Source organism: Equus caballus, chromosome 18, assembly GCF_041296265.1.
Source record: "Equus caballus isolate H_3958 breed thoroughbred chromosome 18, TB-T2T, whole genome shotgun sequence".
Lineage (NCBI taxonomy): Eukaryota > Metazoa > Chordata > Mammalia > Perissodactyla > Equidae > Equus > Equus caballus.
In genome coordinates this window covers 81,105,918-81,123,724 of record NC_091701.1, presented here as the reverse complement: position 1 = coordinate 81,123,724, position 17,807 = coordinate 81,105,918, and the positions used below count along the sequence as shown (strand labels likewise).

The following is a 17,807-nucleotide window of genomic DNA, read 5'->3' as shown; positions in this document are numbered from 1 at the left end:
AAGTCAGAAGGTCAGAATGCTCACTAGGGTGTTCAGTCACGGGGGACCCGGTCCCGGCTTCTTCCTGCCGACTCCTCCGTCTCACCCTCCATTACAGCCCGTGCACCTGTCACACCCGGCGACTTGTTCTTCTTTCTGTCTTGTTTCCATTAGCCTAGAGCCACCTTCCCCCGACCCCAGAAGTTAAAGTCCTACTTGTCCTTTAATCCCCCAAACTAAAAATCACTGATTTTCGTCTTGTGCACCCATAGAAGGTGTTTATGCTATCATTGGGGTTTTCTCCGTACTTATTGATGTATCCTTGTGTTCGTGTTTTCCCCATGGGAGAGTCAGTCCTTTGAGAGTGCAAATTAAATTTTACTCATTTTGTTATACAACAGCGCCTATCACAGCATCTTTACATGTGGGGTGAACTATATGTATGTATTGAGTTGATTTGAATTAAATAAAAAATGAATTTGTTATTCCTGTAATTATTGTTATACGTAGTTTTAGGCATATAGTATGTTTTAGGCTTTATATAAAATATTTAGAGATATAAGTGTTTTTTTAGATAGCTGATCTCAGCTTTAAAATACCCGTCTGTTCATTCCACAGGATAATTTCCTGAGAGGAGACAGCTCCCGTAAAGTTCAGCACCAGCAGCAGAGGAAACCCAGGAAAAAAACCAAGCCTCCTGCACTTACCAAAAAACACAAGAAGAAGAGAAGGCGTGGACCCCGTCGACCCCAGAAGCCCATCCCCCCCGCGGTGCCCCAGGGGAACCTCAGCATGCCCGCCAGCGTCTCACTGCCAGTGGCGGCCGCGCAGATCCGGTCAGTGGTGTGCTTACGGTCATTGCCGCATCTGGCTGTGCTCAGGGCATCGAGCTTTGTGTATTTTCCTGAGGCCAGAAGGAGCCCGCAGGAGCCGTTTGGTGTGTCAGCCTAGACTTGGTAGATTTCTGTAGCTTTTATCAGGTGTCTGGGTTAGATATGAAATAAAGCTTTTGCTTATAATGGAGCAGATGCTGAAATTGAGAATTTCATATAAGAAACAGGAACTTCACGTATGTTCCGTCAGAAATCCGATGCAGTTTAATTTCGGCAGGGGTAGGTATTTTGACCAGATAAATGAGGCTTCTGTTTCACTAAATATTTGTTTTATCTGTTTATTTCATCTTTTTAGATTATTATTTGGCCAGATTGGAAATTCTAAAAAGTATTAAGACACACTTGATACACCAAATTGTAGTTCATTCTACTAATTCAAAGTAAGAGTATTGTCTTGAAATGGTTGTCTTCTCTTCATACATGGGTAGAGTTTGCAGAAACGTGTGACTGCATACTCTGAGGTCTGTCTTTCTGCTTTCAAATTTCCTTCTGTGAAAGTGGGGAAAGAGACATTTGGAGTTGGTATTTCCCATTTTTGAGTTTGACAAATAGGTATTGGTGATGTTAGTGTGGAGGTAAGAGGAGAGTCACAATCTTGTCTTGGGAATGTTGGTGTGGAGGTGAGAGCAGAGTGACCATTGTGTGTTGAATGTTGTGTGGAGGTGAGAGCAGGGTGACCATCGTGTGTTGGACGTTGTGTGGGGGTGAGAGCAGAGTGACCGTCGTGTGTTGGATGTTGTGTGGAGGTGAGAGCAGGGTGACCATCGTGTGTTGGACGTTGTGTGGAGGTGAGAGCAGGGTGACCGTTGTGTTGGACATTGTGTGGAGGTGAGAGCAGGGTGACCGTCGTGTGTTGGACGTTGTGTGGAGGTGAGAGCAGGGTGACCGTTGTGTTGGATGTTGTGTGGAGGTGAGAGCAGGGTGACCGTCGTGTGGCGGACGTTGTGTGGAGGTGAGAGCAGGGTGACCGTCGTGTGTTGGATGTTGTGTGGAGGTGAGAGCAGGGTGACCGTCGTGTGGTGGACGTTGTGTGGAGGTGAGAGCAGGGTGACCGTCGTGTGTTGGATGTTGTGTGGAGGTGAGAGCAGGGTGACCGTCGTGTGGTGGACGTTGTGTGGAGGTGAGAGCAGGGTGACCGTCGTGTGGTGGATGTTGTGTGGAGGTGAGAGCAGGGTTGGATGTTGTGTGGAGGTGAGAGCAGGGTGACCGTTGTGTTGGATGTTGTGTGGAGGTGAGAGCAGGGTGACCGTCGTGTGGTGGACGTTGTGTGGAGGTGAGACCAGGGTGACCGTCGTGTGTTGGATGTTGTGTGGAGGTGAGAGCAGGGTGACCGTTGTGTTGGACGTTGTGTGGAGGTGAGAGCAGGGTGACCGTTGTGTTGGACGTTGTGTAGAGGTGAGAGCAGGGTGACCGTTGTGTGTTGGATGTTGTGTGGAGGTGAGAGCAGGGTGACCGTCGTGTGTTGGACATTGTGTGGAGGTGAGAGCAGGGTGACCGTTGTGTTGGACGTTGTGTAGAGGTGAGAGCAGGGTGACCGTCGTGTGTTGGATGTTATGTGGAGGTGAGAGCAGGGTGACCATCGTGTGTTGGACGTTGTGTGGAGGTGAGAGCAGGGTGGTGGGGCCGACCATGTCCTCTCTCCCAGGAGCCCGTCCACACCGGAGCTGAGTGCTGATGAGTTGCCGGATGACATTGCCAACGAGATCACTGACATTCCACATGACTTGGAGTTGAACCAGGAGGACTTTTCAGACGTCCTGCCACGGCTGCCTGATGACTTACAAGACTTTGATTTTTTTGAAGGTATGGTCAGCATTTTGACGCAAGGAAACTAGGTTTTAAAATGAGCTTTTAAAGAGGGAAATAGTTTCTTTGCGATGTGTTTGAAGTGTTCATGCTCGCATGTGACGTCTTCTGCTGTGGGTAGAAAGTCTGACCCTCTGGACCCCCCTTTCAGAGGGGAGCATGGGCGATTTGTGAACCACAGTAGAGGCCCAGGGGGTCCATGGTCTGGCAGCTAGGTTTGTCACGTCTTCCTTCCACATGAGCATTTTACCTTAGTTTTGAACAAAGGCATTTGAACCTTGAGTTTCTGGAAGCCTTGAACTTTTCCTCGTTGCGATCCGCCCTGTTCTTCAGGTGAGATGCACTTTCCCACGGTGGTTTCCCTCGTCCCCCCAGTTCTCTGGAGCGCTCAGGGGAGATGTGTGGCCTCCTAGGATGTTCCTTTCACCCTTAAAAACTGGGTCGTATTGTGGTGATTAATCAAGTCCCAATAATAGGTTTTTTACATTTGAAGTGAAATCAGTGAAGGCTCATGGACTTCCATTTTATGAAAATTAGTTAGAAATGGGAGAAGAATGAGAGGGAACTGTTACAAAGTGATGAAAAGCATCTTGACAGATTCCCACAAAATGAGCCACATGTGGTGTTACGCCAAAGCGCACCTGGGTGTTCTCGTGCTGGTCTCCCACAGCTGCCTCCAGTCGGGGCAGCCACGGCCGAGCTGGACTCCTGCGCAGCCTGGTCTCCGCATGCCCTGCCAGGAGGTGTTTCCTGGCTGAGGACTTTAGTGTCACTTTCTGTAAAGAGGAGCGTGTGGTTGAGCAGTCAGCGTGAGTTTGAACTGGTAACCGTTAGCATCCCTCAGAATTTAACACTTGGCCAAGAAGGGCTTTGAGAGAGCCGTAAATCAACCGCGGGTGTGACGCACGCTCGGGGCAGCTTGGCTGTCAGACCTGTCCTGCACATTGACATTTCACTTTCTCCTTCCAGTCGCATCCCTGGGAACTCTCTTTTCAGCAGGCCTCTCTCTAAGAGAACGTTGTTAAAAATAATTCTCACACGTGCTTTCTGTGGTGTGGGGCAGGGGCACGCTCTGCTGATCCTCGGTGGCTTTGTCTCCTCAGGAAAGAATGGGGACCTCCTCCCGACCACCGAGGAGGCCGAGGAGCTGGAACGGGCCTTGCAGGCTGTGACTTCCCTCGAGTGCCTGAGTACCATCGGGGTGCTGACCCCGTCGGACGGCGTGCCGGTGCAGGAGCTGTCAGACCGAGGAATAGGGGTGTTCTCCGCCGGCACCGCAGCGTCGGGCATTCCGTCCTTGAGCCGAGAGGTGAACGCGGACCTCGGGGAGCTGCTGAACGGGCGCATGGTCCACGATAACTTTTCCAGCCTCGAGCTGGAGGAGAGCCTGCTGCGTTCGGCCTCCCTGTCTAACCCACCTACACCCCTGGCAGGGCAGGTCCAGGGGCAGTTCTCCGCCCCAGCCAGCGTCGGCCTTACTTCTGCCACTCTGATCAGCCAGAGTGCCCTCGGGGAGAGAGCCTTCCCAGGACAGTTTCCTGGACTCCATGACGGCAGCCATGCCTCCCAGAGGCCACATCCTGCCCAGCTGCTGAGCAAGGCAGATGACCTGATCACCTCACGACAGCAATACAGCGGTGACCGTTCACACTCCTCGCCCCCTGGAAGCCATTACGACAGCGAGCACGTGCCGTCGCCCTACAGCGACATCACCTCCCCCCACACGGCGTCTTACTCTGCTGATAACATGGCAGCTACCTTTCCAGCAGAGATGCCCATCATGGCGCAGCACCTGCTCCCAGCCCCACTCGAGGTGCCACTCGGAGGAGTCGCAAACCCCAGAACTCACTGGGGCAATCTCCCGGTCAACCTTGGAGACTCCTCTCCGTTCAGCAACCTTCTGGGCGCAGACGGCCACCTTCTCTCCACATCCCTGTCCACGCCGCCCACCACGTCGAGCTCAGAGGCCACCCAGCCTGCCTTCGCCACCGCGACCCCCAGCAGCTCCAGCGTGCTCCCGGGGCTGCCGCAGACCAGCTTCAGTGGCCTGGGGCCGTCCGCGGAGCTCGTGGCCTCCAGCTCCCCCAAGCAGCAGCTCCCCCAGTTCAGCGCAGCCTTCGGCCACCAGCTGAGTTCTCACAGTGGCATTCCCAAGGACCTGCAGCCCAGCCACAGCTCCATCGCCCCGCCCACAGGCTTCACAGTCACAGGTGCCACAGCGACGAGTACCAACAACGCGGCCTCGCCCTTTCCGTCCCCTAACTGAGCGCGCCTGCGTGTCCGCGGCCGGGGAGCCTGGCGTTTTCTATGTGTTTCCTCCTTATCCCCCGCCCCCTTTTCCTAAAGATGATTTTAAAAATCACAGACGGGGACTCGAGGGGACCCCTTCCAGCTCGCCCCGTGGCCTGCGGCGGACCTCGCTTCAGTGTTCGCAGCGCTCCGCGCCGGTGCTCGCCTCCCGCAGGCCCCGCCCCGGGCCCCCGCGGCTCGCACAGTGACTGCGCGGAACCGCCGTCAGCAGCGAGTGCCACAAGCGGAAGATACCTCAGATTACCAGTGCCCTTTACTATTTCCTAGCATCCAGATCACTGCTTTCCGTTCTGTCCCCGGGTCTTAACAGGGGCGGTCCTGGATAGAGTGATCCCATTCCGAGCCCCGCGTAAGAGACCGCGGCCGGCGCCGGGGGCGGCCAGGCTGCCCGCACGCGCTGACACCACGGGAGGCCAGGATCCATTCCCAGCTGTGGTCATGTTTAGTCAAAGAGAAAAAGATTAGTCTTCTGGCTGCCTGTGCGCGCGCCCACACGTGTGTGTTTGCAGGGTCGGAAGCAGCTGTCCCATTGTTATTTTTTTCTAATGGGTGTAAGGCTCTTACTTCTCCTTTCCCACATCTCACAACCCTAATGAAGTTGGTCATTCTCTCCACTGAGTTAACGGGTTTCCTGAATGGAGAGGGTGGTGGTCTCTTTGTGCGAATAGCAAACCTGTTCTGCTGAGTTGGCCCAGAGCACGAGAAGCTGAGCACGGCGGTGCCTGGGGTGCGGTGAGGAGCTTGTCTGAAGCGGCTGCAGGGTTGCTGAGGTTGGGGGTCTGGTGGTCGTGTTGCCTTTTAGACATGCGTTTGTTTCTAAATCCCTCTCATGGAATACATTCACAGGATGTAACTAGAGAAGATATTTTGATGTGAAGTGCAGGATAGATCAGATAGATTTGGAGAGACGGGATCTATGAACTCCTTGATCCATCTTTTGCTTTTGAATTTTTCATGTTTACAGTAGTGATTCTTTGGTAAGATTTGTAAAATGTTGAAGACGCTTGTAGGATCAGTGTACCAGTTGTGAAGTGATGTGTGATATCTGAAGGATGCACATTTTAAAGTTTCTTTCAAAGCAGAATATGGAAAGTAGATATAAATTTTACCCACCCTTTGGTACTTTTAAAATAATTTAAGTACTTAGGTTTAAGTTTTGGGAAATTTTTATGAAGTACCAGGATTTTAGGGTTTAAAAATCATCTTGGGTAGTTTAGTAAGTTGGTGACTATGAAATGATATGTGAGGTTTCTTTTACCTGCCTTCCCCCACAGCCTCCCCCAGAAGGGTAGGACGAGATTTGAAAGGCATCTGTCCTCTGCTTTTGCTGGGAAGTTTCGCTGTCCCCGACATACCATTGGCTATTTATACCTGAGTCGTCTAAGTTACATATATATATTTTAAAAGATGAGTAGAGAGAACATATCTATTAATGATGTGATATAATAATTCATTTGTCAGGGAATATTTGATCTTAATTCCTCTTCAGTAGGTAAAGATTTGGATGTATTTTCCTACTTTTGCTGTATGTGCTCTCTTTATGCCGTGCTAACTCTAACCAGCCCCTTCTTTTGAAAGCTTTTCTTTCTCTGCTTTTTAAAGGAATGATGGTGATCAGCAGGCATTATGCAGATTCCACGTGCCTGATTATGGAGGGGAAATGTCACGTGACTGTATGAAATCATTATATGCCCTATTTTGTATTTATTGAAGTTTCTTTTTCTGGGCCAAAAATATGTTTGTAATATATTTAGTTGTTTTTTTAATCATGATAATTGATTGGAAGATTTATTTTTAATAGCTTCGCCTCTTTTGCAGATTGAGAAATTTCTAAATTATAAATTATGTCACAAAGCAAAATTATATTTGGTATCATCATAAATTTCTATTCTGAATGGTGAGAACAGGTAATTTGAATATTTCTCACCTGTGAACCTATGTTAGTAAGCTTTTTTATTTTAATGTACTGTAATGAAATGATTATGAGTAGTTACCTCTGCTCAAAAGTGTCATTTAGTTTGCTAAACTCTTTTCACATCGCATTATAATCATCACTAGATAACAGCGATTCGATTTAGTCTCCATTGTGCACTAATTGAAGGTGGTAGCAGAGCAGTTCATTGGCTTTCTCGTCTGCCCTTTTTTGACAGCAAAGGGAAAGTCATGGGTAGTCGATTGGAACTTTTCTGGCTATTTGTCCCTCTTGGTAGCTGCTTAAAATTCTTCAGTTATCAAAACTGAGTCTGCAGTAAGTTGCACATTTCATTGTTTGCAATTTTCTGTTTTATGTGCATTGAAAAGCCCTTTTCTGCTTTCTAGTAAGGAGGCATGAAATGATCAGGAATGTTGCCAGTTACAGCTTCACACCAAAAACTTTGAGTAAATTCCTTTCTGTTTAGACGCCCACGAGGACAGCTGGAGAAAGGGCGCCTTAGACAGCACCAGCGTAGGTTTGAGGGTTAGCAGAAGACTCATTTGCCCTCTCATTTCATCCCCTGCAAAACGGATGTCCGAGCTTACAGTTTGCTTGGCTCTTGCTGTTCCTTGTGAGTCCCCTTTTGGAAGAGAAAAGAACATCTGTGAACCCAGAAATAGCTGTTATGTTTTTCTTTTAGCTAATGGAGCAATTCTAGTCTATTACTGGTAGGTTTGCTATTAATATGTAAAGAAAGAAATGAAATGTCTTTTATTCCAGAAATATGAAAATTAGCATCTTTTAAAATAGCACTTATGATATAATAAGGCAATAGCAGAATCAAAAATGAATTTTATATAAGGTCCTAATTAGGTGAAAACCAGCTTTTATTCTAGTATTTAACTCATGAGAAATCATGGCAAAGAAGGTTCACTGTTTCTGCAGCTCTCTGGGACCATTTATAAAGGCCAGTCGGATTATGTTAATGTGGTTTAATTTACAGGGTCTTGCGATTAACGGATACATTCTGTGCTCCGAGGATCTGAATTCTGTCCTAACGTGTGATGTTCACTAGTGTGATCTGTAGCGTCCCAAGGAAAGATGTGTTTTCTCTCCTTTTCTCTCTCTACACAATTATTAATATCATTTTAATTAAATTACTTAAGACGTTGTTTTTTCCTCTGTAAAAATGGCTTAGCAATTTGCACATCTGGGTCGGTTATGTAGCTAGTAAACAATTCACGATAATAAATAGCAATTACACTTAACCCACCAAGTGGCAGACTATGCAATGGGAAAATTCTCTGGTTATCTTCCCGTAGCTTTTAGGGCAAAGGATTACCTTCTCTAGGAACCCGCTATGTGAGCTAGAACTGCTTTCTCAGTGACTTCCTGAGCAGTTTCATGCTGGCAGGCAGTGTGCTGTGTCTAGTGGCACTCCATGAAGAGAGTTTTAATTTAATGAGAAGCAAATAGTAGATAGGGAGATATGGTTGGAAAATGGAATTTTTTTCTTTTCCTTAAAATTATCGTTAATGTCTTCAGTGGCTTAAGGCTAAAGAAAGCTAATACTTTATCTTTGCCAAATAATTATTTATAAGATCTATTTCTTAAATAAGCCCAATCTCTCAACTGCAAGTTAAGAATCATTTTCTGTGGCTAACACTAAAGCTTTCCTTATCAGAGCTCATTCTCAGTCTGTGATCACAATCCACAGAAGCAAAGACAGTTGTTTGATTTGGAAGGAAATGATGTCCGTGGTACACACGGGTGCACTCTCTCTATAGTATTCTTCTTATGTGAAAGAATTTGTATTTCTGTTGACCTGTACCATTCACTTTTACCAGCTGGCGCTAGAATCTGAGCATATGTGTGTCCCTCCCATACTGTCAGTTCCTTGGTCCCTGCCTGCAGTCCTTCTGTGCCCCCGCATCACAGGGGTGGTGAGGGTTGGTGGCTGCATCAGCAAGGTTTGTGTGGGGCAGCTGCCTTTTCTCCAAGTAGGTTCGAAAGGTTGTTGTGAATTGGCGTTGCAAAAAGATTCAGATATTAATAACACTAAACTAATTCTTTAGTAGGTTTGAAATTCATTTAAAATGTTTTAGGCATCTAGTTTCTTCATCCTTCTTGTTTTTAGCCTTCTTTTAAATTCTATTTTTAATCTGGTATATATAGAAGAATATGATGGTCTTCTAAATAGTCAACAGAACTCTGCAGTTTATTGAGGCAATTTAAAGGATTCTTTGAAAGAAAAATAGTCATACTGAATAATCTTCATTTGTGTCTCTTTCATCACCAACACCTACATTGTTCCAAGGACTTTTTCCCAGCAAATATATTTACTAGGGGTGGAGGTAAGGGGTGGGAATATATATATGACAGAACATAGATTTTTTTCCTTTCTCTCAATACACTGAAAATCATTAAATCTTCACTGGCATTCTATAGAATGGTAAAACAATTTAATGACTTCTTAATATCTTGGACTTTATAAGCTTTCCAATATCATATTCTGGAGAGAACAAAATCCATGTTTAGTGGATTAAAGTAACATTGTAAATGCTGTCTTTCAAAAGATTTGTAATAAAATACAGTGAAGAACATATTTGGATATCTGTTAAGCGTATTCCCTTGACCAGTGAGTTAGGAAAGAAAACATAAACCCTAAATGAATTATTATGTCTCCTAATGACCGGTGTCATTAATTTGAAAATTGTGCGTCAGACTTAGCCTAATTTCTCAATAGCAAAGACTCTGCCCGCTCCAGCTGTCCTCTGTCAGCACTGTGACACAGAACAGATGGAAGGAGATGTGGCCCTTCAGAGAGCAAAGGTGGTGGGACTGTCTTTGCCCTGGGTTCCCGAAGCTTGGGCTTGTGTGGGCTGCTTGGAGTGGCAGAGGTTTTGGTGACATCAGGTTTGGTCTGAGAAGCAATCTTGTAGGAGGAAACCTGTTCGACTCTTAGCAGGCTGTGTGGGGCAGCACAGCCTCCCCCTCTGTCCCTCAGCCCACCCCAGTACCGAAGTGTGTGCACGCGCACGCACAACCAGTACTGGTCCTGGCCTAAGAGTAATAGAATCCTCTCCTTTCACTTGTTTCTTTGTTTCTGTTTCTTTTTTTGAGCTGGGGACCACTGAAGTGAGCTCTATCTGTACACACCCAAAGTTCCCCTTGGAAAAACTTTCAGCATGCAGTGCGGAGCCCCGTGCTGCTAAAGGCCACACCAGTGCTCTGACTTGGGGGATAGTCTCATTTGCCCTGACGTGACTCCACCCTCCACCCGTTCAGGGATGGTTGGCTCCAGCGGACGAGTGTGGCAGTGATGAGGGGTTGGTGCTTGTGACGTGTCTGCGTCTGCGCGGAAGGGTCGGAGCCGTTCCTCCCGACAGTACCAGTTCTTTCCACTGTATAGTGTTGAGTATGTCTCAGGGATTCCTTGTGGAAATTAGGGCAGTTTTTAAAATAAGAAGATAGTTTTAAAAGAAACTAAAGGTGACTCATTGAAGAGAGCGCAAGAAAGAGAAAACACTTGGTTTCGTCGCCCGCGGTGTCTTGCATAGGACTCTTCCTTTCTCCTTCAGGCTCTCACCTCAGCTTCAGCGTACAGAACCCGTCCCGTCACGCACAGCTTTAAAACTTTTATTTAAAAATCTCCTTCCCCAGTGAGCTTTCAGAATACTTATTGTAGATTTTAAGAGAAAAGGTATATTAATTTATGCTATTAACATCACCTCATAAATTATAAGTTTTATACTAAAGCTGTATTGAGTGTAATGAATTATGTTGCCTATGTGTTTAATAGCTAAAAAATTATATATGAGCTTTTTTTTTTTTTTTTGGCAAAACAAACTAGCGGAGCACCTTCTTACACTGGACCGGCCGTGTCGAGGTGTACAACTGTCCTTTGCTACCTTGCAGGTGCATGAAATAAAGAGGACATCCTGGGCCTGGAAACGTAGGACACCTTTAGACCATTTATTGCTTCTCGTAGGACTGTTGAGAATCAGTTTCTTTAGTCAGTGATCTGTGGTTTCCACTTAGGACGGCGAGAAGCCTAGTTACAGGGTAAATAGAAATGCATAGATCAAGTGAGCTCCCGACTACTGCAGCTGGAATTGGTAAACTGAGTCTGTAAGACCTCTTTTGTTTCCTATGAATTTATCCTTTAATTTACAGTTTATCCTGTAGGTTGGGAAGTAAAATAGAGAAAATAATAAATCTAGATGTTCTCAGTGTCTTATTCAGGAACTTAATCCCTCCTCACTAAGGAATTCCCACTGTGACTTACAAATAGAATTAAATTGCTGGTGTGCATGTATATGTCTGTCTTGTTACACACATGCAAAAATAGACATTGGGGCACGTGTGTGAGAGATGAATGTGTGCTTAGGTAAAGAGAGAGAGGTAACAGAATGTGTTGTAGAAATACAAGTTATTTAGTTGAGGGTATTGGAGTTATTTTCTCATTGTCTCTGTTGTATAAATACACCAAATTTTTCATTATGTTATCATATGTTAAAAGGCTAGTTCTGATATCATGTGATTTTCTTTTAACCTTGTGGTTAACTTATATTATGCTGTGTTTTTAAAGTGGCATGAAAAACAGCAGGTTCTAAGACCAGCCTCTTGCCTTTGAGCATAAAAATGAGGGAGAGACAGACTCAGACGTGAGCTGTGTTTATCTGTTGGGGTGATGGGACCAGAGATCATTTGAACCTTTTTTTAATGTTAATAATAGATTTTTTCATTTTCTGAGTTAGAAAATATTGTTGATCATCTTTTCTTGGTGAAGTTAAGAAAAGGATAGACCTTTTATAAAGAACGCCATTTTTGGACAAAGAGTCGGTGGGATCATTTCACCATGCGTATTTCAAAGCTGGGATGATTTCAGTTATTTCCAATAATTTTTTAAAAATTACTCAGTTGTGCTATTATTTATGAAGTTAGCATGGCCCCTTACCCCCCCCCCCCACCATGTTTTGGTTATAGGAAAAATTATGCTGCCCTTGGCTTTTACCTGATTCGTATGGAATTTTTAAGAAAACATTCCTATACTTTGAATTTTGTCATTTTGCTATACATTCGTTACTGAAGTATCTGGTGGTCTGAAATAGCCAAAGCTAGAGTTGTTATTAAATGCTCCAGTCACATTTATTTTTAACATAAAAAAATCATGTACTTTGAAACACGTCAAAACAACTTCTGATAACACACCTGAATTTGTAGCTATCTCTGCAGCCTCGGTTATCCTAGATACAGTCAGGACCTAGGAAAGCTTCTGATAGCACACCTGAATTTGTAGCTATCTCTGCAGCCTCGTTCATCCTAGATACAGTCAGGACCTAGGAAAGCTTCGTATGTTGTTGTTCTTTTACAGTTGTATTTTTGCAGCATCTCCCAGTTTCATTCATTCTTGCTTTACGGATTATAAAAAAATCTACATATTTCTTGTACATATGCATGCAAATGAAAGAAGGGAGCTTGTATTGGTGCCATTTCTCCCTTCGGTTACTGGTTAATGGGATTTGCTAGAATAAATTCCCCCTGATTGAAGGGCGAAAGTAGACCTTTTTGTGTATATCTGTACAGAGATGTGTATATGGAATGTGGTGGCACTTTGCTGAATGTGAACTTGCCTTGTCAATGGAAAGATTGAGAAGTATTATGTTTATTTATACATTTGTATAAATCTATATATACACGTATGTATATGTGTGTGTATAGATAAAGCTATATACATATATTTCCATAAAAAATGTGTGTGTGTACAATAGATAAGCAGCCTTTATTAAGCAAGATTATACATCTATGGAAAATTCTGGATTATTCTGTAAGCAAGAGGAGGTGACAGTCTGGAGTACATCAGGGCATACTGAGATGGAAGTCCTTTGGTTGTAGGTTTATTATGGAAGTGAATTCCTGTTGGAACTCTTCTTGCCAAGCCCTCTGTTCTTGACCTTCACCACCTTCTAAGTCAACCTCTCATCATCTGAATATCACACTTCACTGTGTTTTCCCTGTTTTACATCCTTTCTAGCCAGAAGCATTTGGCTTAAGCATATTTCATTAACTTCTCAGTTTCTTTTAAAGATCTTTATCTCGGAAATTTCCCAGAAGATGTAAGTTTTGGTAATATTTTCTGTAGTAATTTTGAGAATTGGGCATTCAGCTCTGTCTCAAAAATAAACAACCAACATTCAAACAAAATCACTTTGAAAGTTTTACCTAGGTGATTTTGGGATATTTTACTTAAAGTAAACAAGAACATAATTATGACTTTACGATTGATATTAGTGTTAATTAACTTTATTTTCTCATCTATTGTCATTCATTTGCCATTTAATAATTTGGTTTACTTTGTAGTTTAATCATGGATTTACCATTTTCATTTAAATGCAAGCATACAAAGTCATGTGGAAGCCTCTTGAATTCTATAGCTCATTTTACTCATGATGGAACTGCTGTAATCAATTCTTGTGTCATGAATTCTGCTATATCTTTTGCCTTTTCTCACATTTGTGACGTTGTTCTAACTTTGCTGCAGCTCTCTAGAAGACTCGCATCCCTATATATTGTGCCTTTAAAGCTCTTATGCACACACAGACTGAAGTGTCTACATACATGTGGGAGCATGTGTGCACACACTCTGGAATATACTCACACAGTATGTCTCTGGTATATATTGTGAGAGTGAATATATAGATACTCAAGGCAATGAATCGTTGCTCTCTAAATATATATGTATATAAATAGTGTTGATATACTGTATATACACATGTATATGTATGAGTTTTAAATGGCAATCTTTTACATTTAGCAAAATGCTGCCCCTACTGGAATATTGTCACTGCAATGGCAGTCGTATGTAATGATTTAAAATACATTATCAAAAATTATTTAAAGAACATTGAAAAGTCTCATCTAAAGACATCCACACGTTATTTATTTATCTTCCTTTTCCTTTTACTGTTATGTTTTCTTAACTAAAAGGGAGACTGTCATTTTAAAAACGCCATCTGTCCCGTGAGAGTAGGAGAGAGCTGGAGGCTCACATGTGGGACCCTGTGCATTTTCCTCTCTGAAATGAAGCTGTTCCTCCACCTGGCCTGTTTATTTCAGTTACGGAGCAATCCTAACATTTCCCTTAGTGCATGTCACCCTCCTTCTCCTGGATCGACTTCATTCGTCAGTTTGCCTCTTCCTCTCGCTAATAAACAATGATCATGGATGTCATTTTGCCTGGAGGAAGTTAACTGCTCTCTAGCTGCAGGGAAATAAATTGCCTCGTTGTTCCACCTTGTTCAGGATCCAGCTTTGAGAGGGCCGCTCTCGTGAAGCTGTCCTGAGTATGTTTTGCATTTATTTCTGTCCTAAGTATGTTTCGCATTTATTTAGTTAAGGGTCTTCCCAGATGTTTTTTTTTTTTTTTAAAAAGAACTCCAAGTCCGCATACACTTGACCTAGATTTAATTCTTATTCTCACAGCTTCAGGTATTTTCATTAGTATACCAATTTGGTACACTGAATGAAAGAATATTAAGAAAAAACTTAGGTATCTTATTTTGACGACTTGGCAGCAGATTACATTTCAAGACTTTACAGAGAGAGAAGGTAGATGGACAATCCTAACTTGTAAGCCCTTACAAGAAACAGGGGAGTAAGAGTACCCCTGAGAACTGAAATAGAGAGGTTGGGGTTGGAGCGATTTCACACAGCAGCTTTGCGGAACCTGATATCAGAAGCAGCCTTTGACAGGAGCCCCTTGGCGGTTGCATGGTACTAACTAGTGGACTGAGGCAGAGTTGAAATCAAGTTGCAGTGGGAAATCAGAGGCAGGTAGCTTATCTGAAACCAGTGAGTGACAGGCAGGTCGCACAGTTTTAAAATCTCTTGTAACAAAGTAACTGCACGGTAGCAAGGACTAGCATTCTCAAAGCCCTCCTTTTTCAGTGCGCTCCTTCACCTTGGCACACACGTTTAACAGGCCATACATTAAAAATATCTAAAAAAAAAACCAAACAAACAACTGCTTAAAGGGAACTTACAAACTGAGAATCTGCTCTGCATCTGTGTGGGTAGCGGCTGGGAGCTCAGTTATATGCACAAGAACCCGGAGCCACTCATTTCTGCACAGACTAGGAGAAGGTGAGACGGGCAGGCTGCGGGCAGAGCCCCCGTCCTGACGAAAGGCACCGGGGCGTTGGGTGTGGTTGCTGGGGAGACTGCGTTTGAAGATGGGCTTTTGGTTTGTAATTTCCCTTTAAACAAGAAGAGATGGCTCACGTTTTCCATATATATCTCAATGAATGTACTGTATTACTGTTTTAAAAATTTGATGAAATAATAATGGATTGGTCTCCTTTTGTTATCTGGTCCTTGTTTAATTTGTTTAAGGGTTTTTGTATACAAAAGTTTACATTTTTATGTATATTTTTCTTGTGTAAAAACTGATGTAATATGTGTATAAAACACTGTATGTATTATCTGTATATAGTGTGACAAAATGATTTTTCTTTCTTTCTTTTGGATGTATTAATAATAATAAATCTTGCTGTGAAGTAGCTTTGTTTTCAGAGTAATTTCCTTTGCCTGGATACTGATGGAAACTGATAATCCAGGGTAGGTATTGTTACTTAATCTAGTAAACATTTCTTTTATATCTTATATTTTATCAAGAACTCTAGAGAGATATGTTCATGGTTCCTTCTGGTTAGACTAACCATGATTAATATTTGTAGTAGCTGTGGATCAATTAAATGCTATCCAAGGTGACTTGAATGTGGTATCCAACCTTGAAATCCAACCAGAAGTTGCATTTGAAATTATCTGCTATAATGGAGGGCTTCCAAGGCAATTTCTATTTCATTTAATCAGAAGCCCCTTCTCTCTTCATTTTCCTAGTTTCACAAATAGAAGAATAATTTCATGCTGTGTGACGAAAGTTAAAAACAAAAACCCTGAGGAAGCACTCTTTTCCTTTAAGGCATTGCCAAGTGCCTGTCTTGCTCTCCTTGAAAGTGAATTGTTACTTTTTAAAAAATATGTAGATTGGAACTTTTCATTTCCTGCACTGTGTGTTGTTGCTGAGGGATTTTGTGATATACCAAGAGGCTAGGACAAAATTCGCAGAGAAAAACTCGTAATCTTGTGATCACACATCCCTTCTGTAGATATTCACTGTTTTTTAGTTTTTTGGGGCATTTGGACTTGTTTTCCTTGGTCTCTCATCCAAGAATGTTTAGAATACATGCTAAGATTGTCTTTGGCTTCTCTAAAAGCAATTAACGTTTTGGACCAGAAGCAGAGGCCGCAGTACTAGTGAAACGGGCAGCCCTGAGGACCATCCGTCTGTTTCTCTACTTTTGAAATTGGCAAGGTATGAAGACTAATGCTTGAAATTAATCTGTCCATTTCTTCAGTTTTTTTATATGGTAATTGATTTAAAACTCTTCTGTTCTTGTTTACTAAAGGACACTTCTAAATCTGCACAAATCCACAAACTTGGGATTGTACTGGCTAAGTTCTTGATTTGATTTTTAAAAGAGAGTAGCCTTAAGGAGACAAGCTAATTAGTGAAATGTTTGAGTGGAGACAACATCTTTAAAGGGGTGATGCTCAGAGCCTGTGGATTGCCAAGTGAAAACAAAAACTAAGTTTAGAAGAGAATATATTTTCTTAACTCTCCAGTAGCATATCTCCAGTTCCTTGCTCTTTCCTGTGCCTCATTAACAGTAATTCTTTAAGAGAAAAAGCCTGTATTGCTTAAAAACCTACATATTTGCATTAATTTATATCTGTCAGCAATGTATAGATCTGAGCATGAAGGTGGTCATATTTATTCCTTTCTCATAACTGGCTTCCTGGAAAATTCCTCTTTAACTAACATGTTGTGACTATAGTCAGTTACTTTTCCTACTTCGCATCCTTGTGATGGAGAGATGCCTGTTGTCAGCATTCTGAGTATTCTGTTGCTGTTTCTATTCTTGCATCTCTCAGTCTTCTGTCCTTCCAGCCTTCCGTTCACTTTCTTGTGCACTTATTTATGTTTTTGAGCACTTTGTGTTAGAACAGTGGGAGACATAAGGATGAATCTCAGCTGGATTCTACACTCAAAGACTTTGCCGTTCGGTAGGAGAGAAAAGCGTGTAACTGTACCAACAAGGCAGACATCATCACGTGCTTAGAAGAGTGGTAAAATGTTGTATAAGTTCGTGCCAGGGAGAGAGGGTTTCCAACCAAAGGAGAGAGAGTGTTGTAGAGGAGGGTGCATCCAAACAAGGCATCCAGGGATGGGCAGTTCTGGACATTCAGAAATGGAGAGGGGGGCGGCCCTGTGGCCAAGTGGTTGTTTGCGCACTCTGCTTTGGTGGCCTGGGGTTTCTCCGGTTTGGATCCTGGATGCGGACCTAGCACCACTCATCAAGCCATGGTGAGGCGGCGTCCCACACAGCAGAATCAGAGGGACCTACAACTAGAATATACAACTATGTACTGGGGGGCTTTGGGGAGAAGAAGAAGAAGAGGGGAAAATAAAGAAGATTGGCAACAGGTGTTGGCTCAGGTGCCAATCTTTAAAAAGACATGGAGAAAGTATTCCAGATGGAGGGAGCAGTGTAAGCAGTCAGGGCACCTCGTGGATTGTGTGAGAACGGGCAGCAGTTCAACGACGAGTATAAAACGTATGAAGGAGACTGGTGAGAACTAGTGTGTGGAGAAGCTGTGGGGTGAGAGCACGAGCACGGAAGCCTAGGATAGGCAGTGGGCAAAGGAGCGACGGTTGGCTGTAATCCAGGAAGACTGATCTGGTGTCAAAGTTCAAAAGATGGAGGTTCGTAACACAGGGGAGTTAGGAGGAGGCCACTGCAGTGGTTAGGCTAGTTAATGAAGTCGAAACTAATCGTAGC

At 43.6% G+C, this 17,807-nt stretch overlaps 1 protein-coding gene across 6 annotated transcripts in view; it reads left to right on the top strand.

Moving 5' to 3' along the window:
* INO80D (INO80 complex subunit D) overlaps nt 1-14,922 on the top strand; it is a 71,245-nt gene extending 56,323 nt beyond the window's left edge. For all 6 annotated transcript variants that reach the window (XM_023622481.2, XM_023622476.2, XM_023622477.2 and 3 more), the window contains 3 exons: nt 598-815; nt 2,518-2,675; nt 3,782-14,922. In XM_023622481.2, coding sequence (XP_023478249.2) covers nt 598-815; nt 2,518-2,675; nt 3,782-4,944 — 1,539 coding nt within the window. In that variant the 3' untranslated portion in view covers nt 4,945-14,922. The remainder of the gene's footprint in view (nt 1-597; nt 816-2,517; nt 2,676-3,781) is intronic.
* The last annotated feature ends 2,885 nt before the right edge of the window (nt 14,923-17,807 follow it).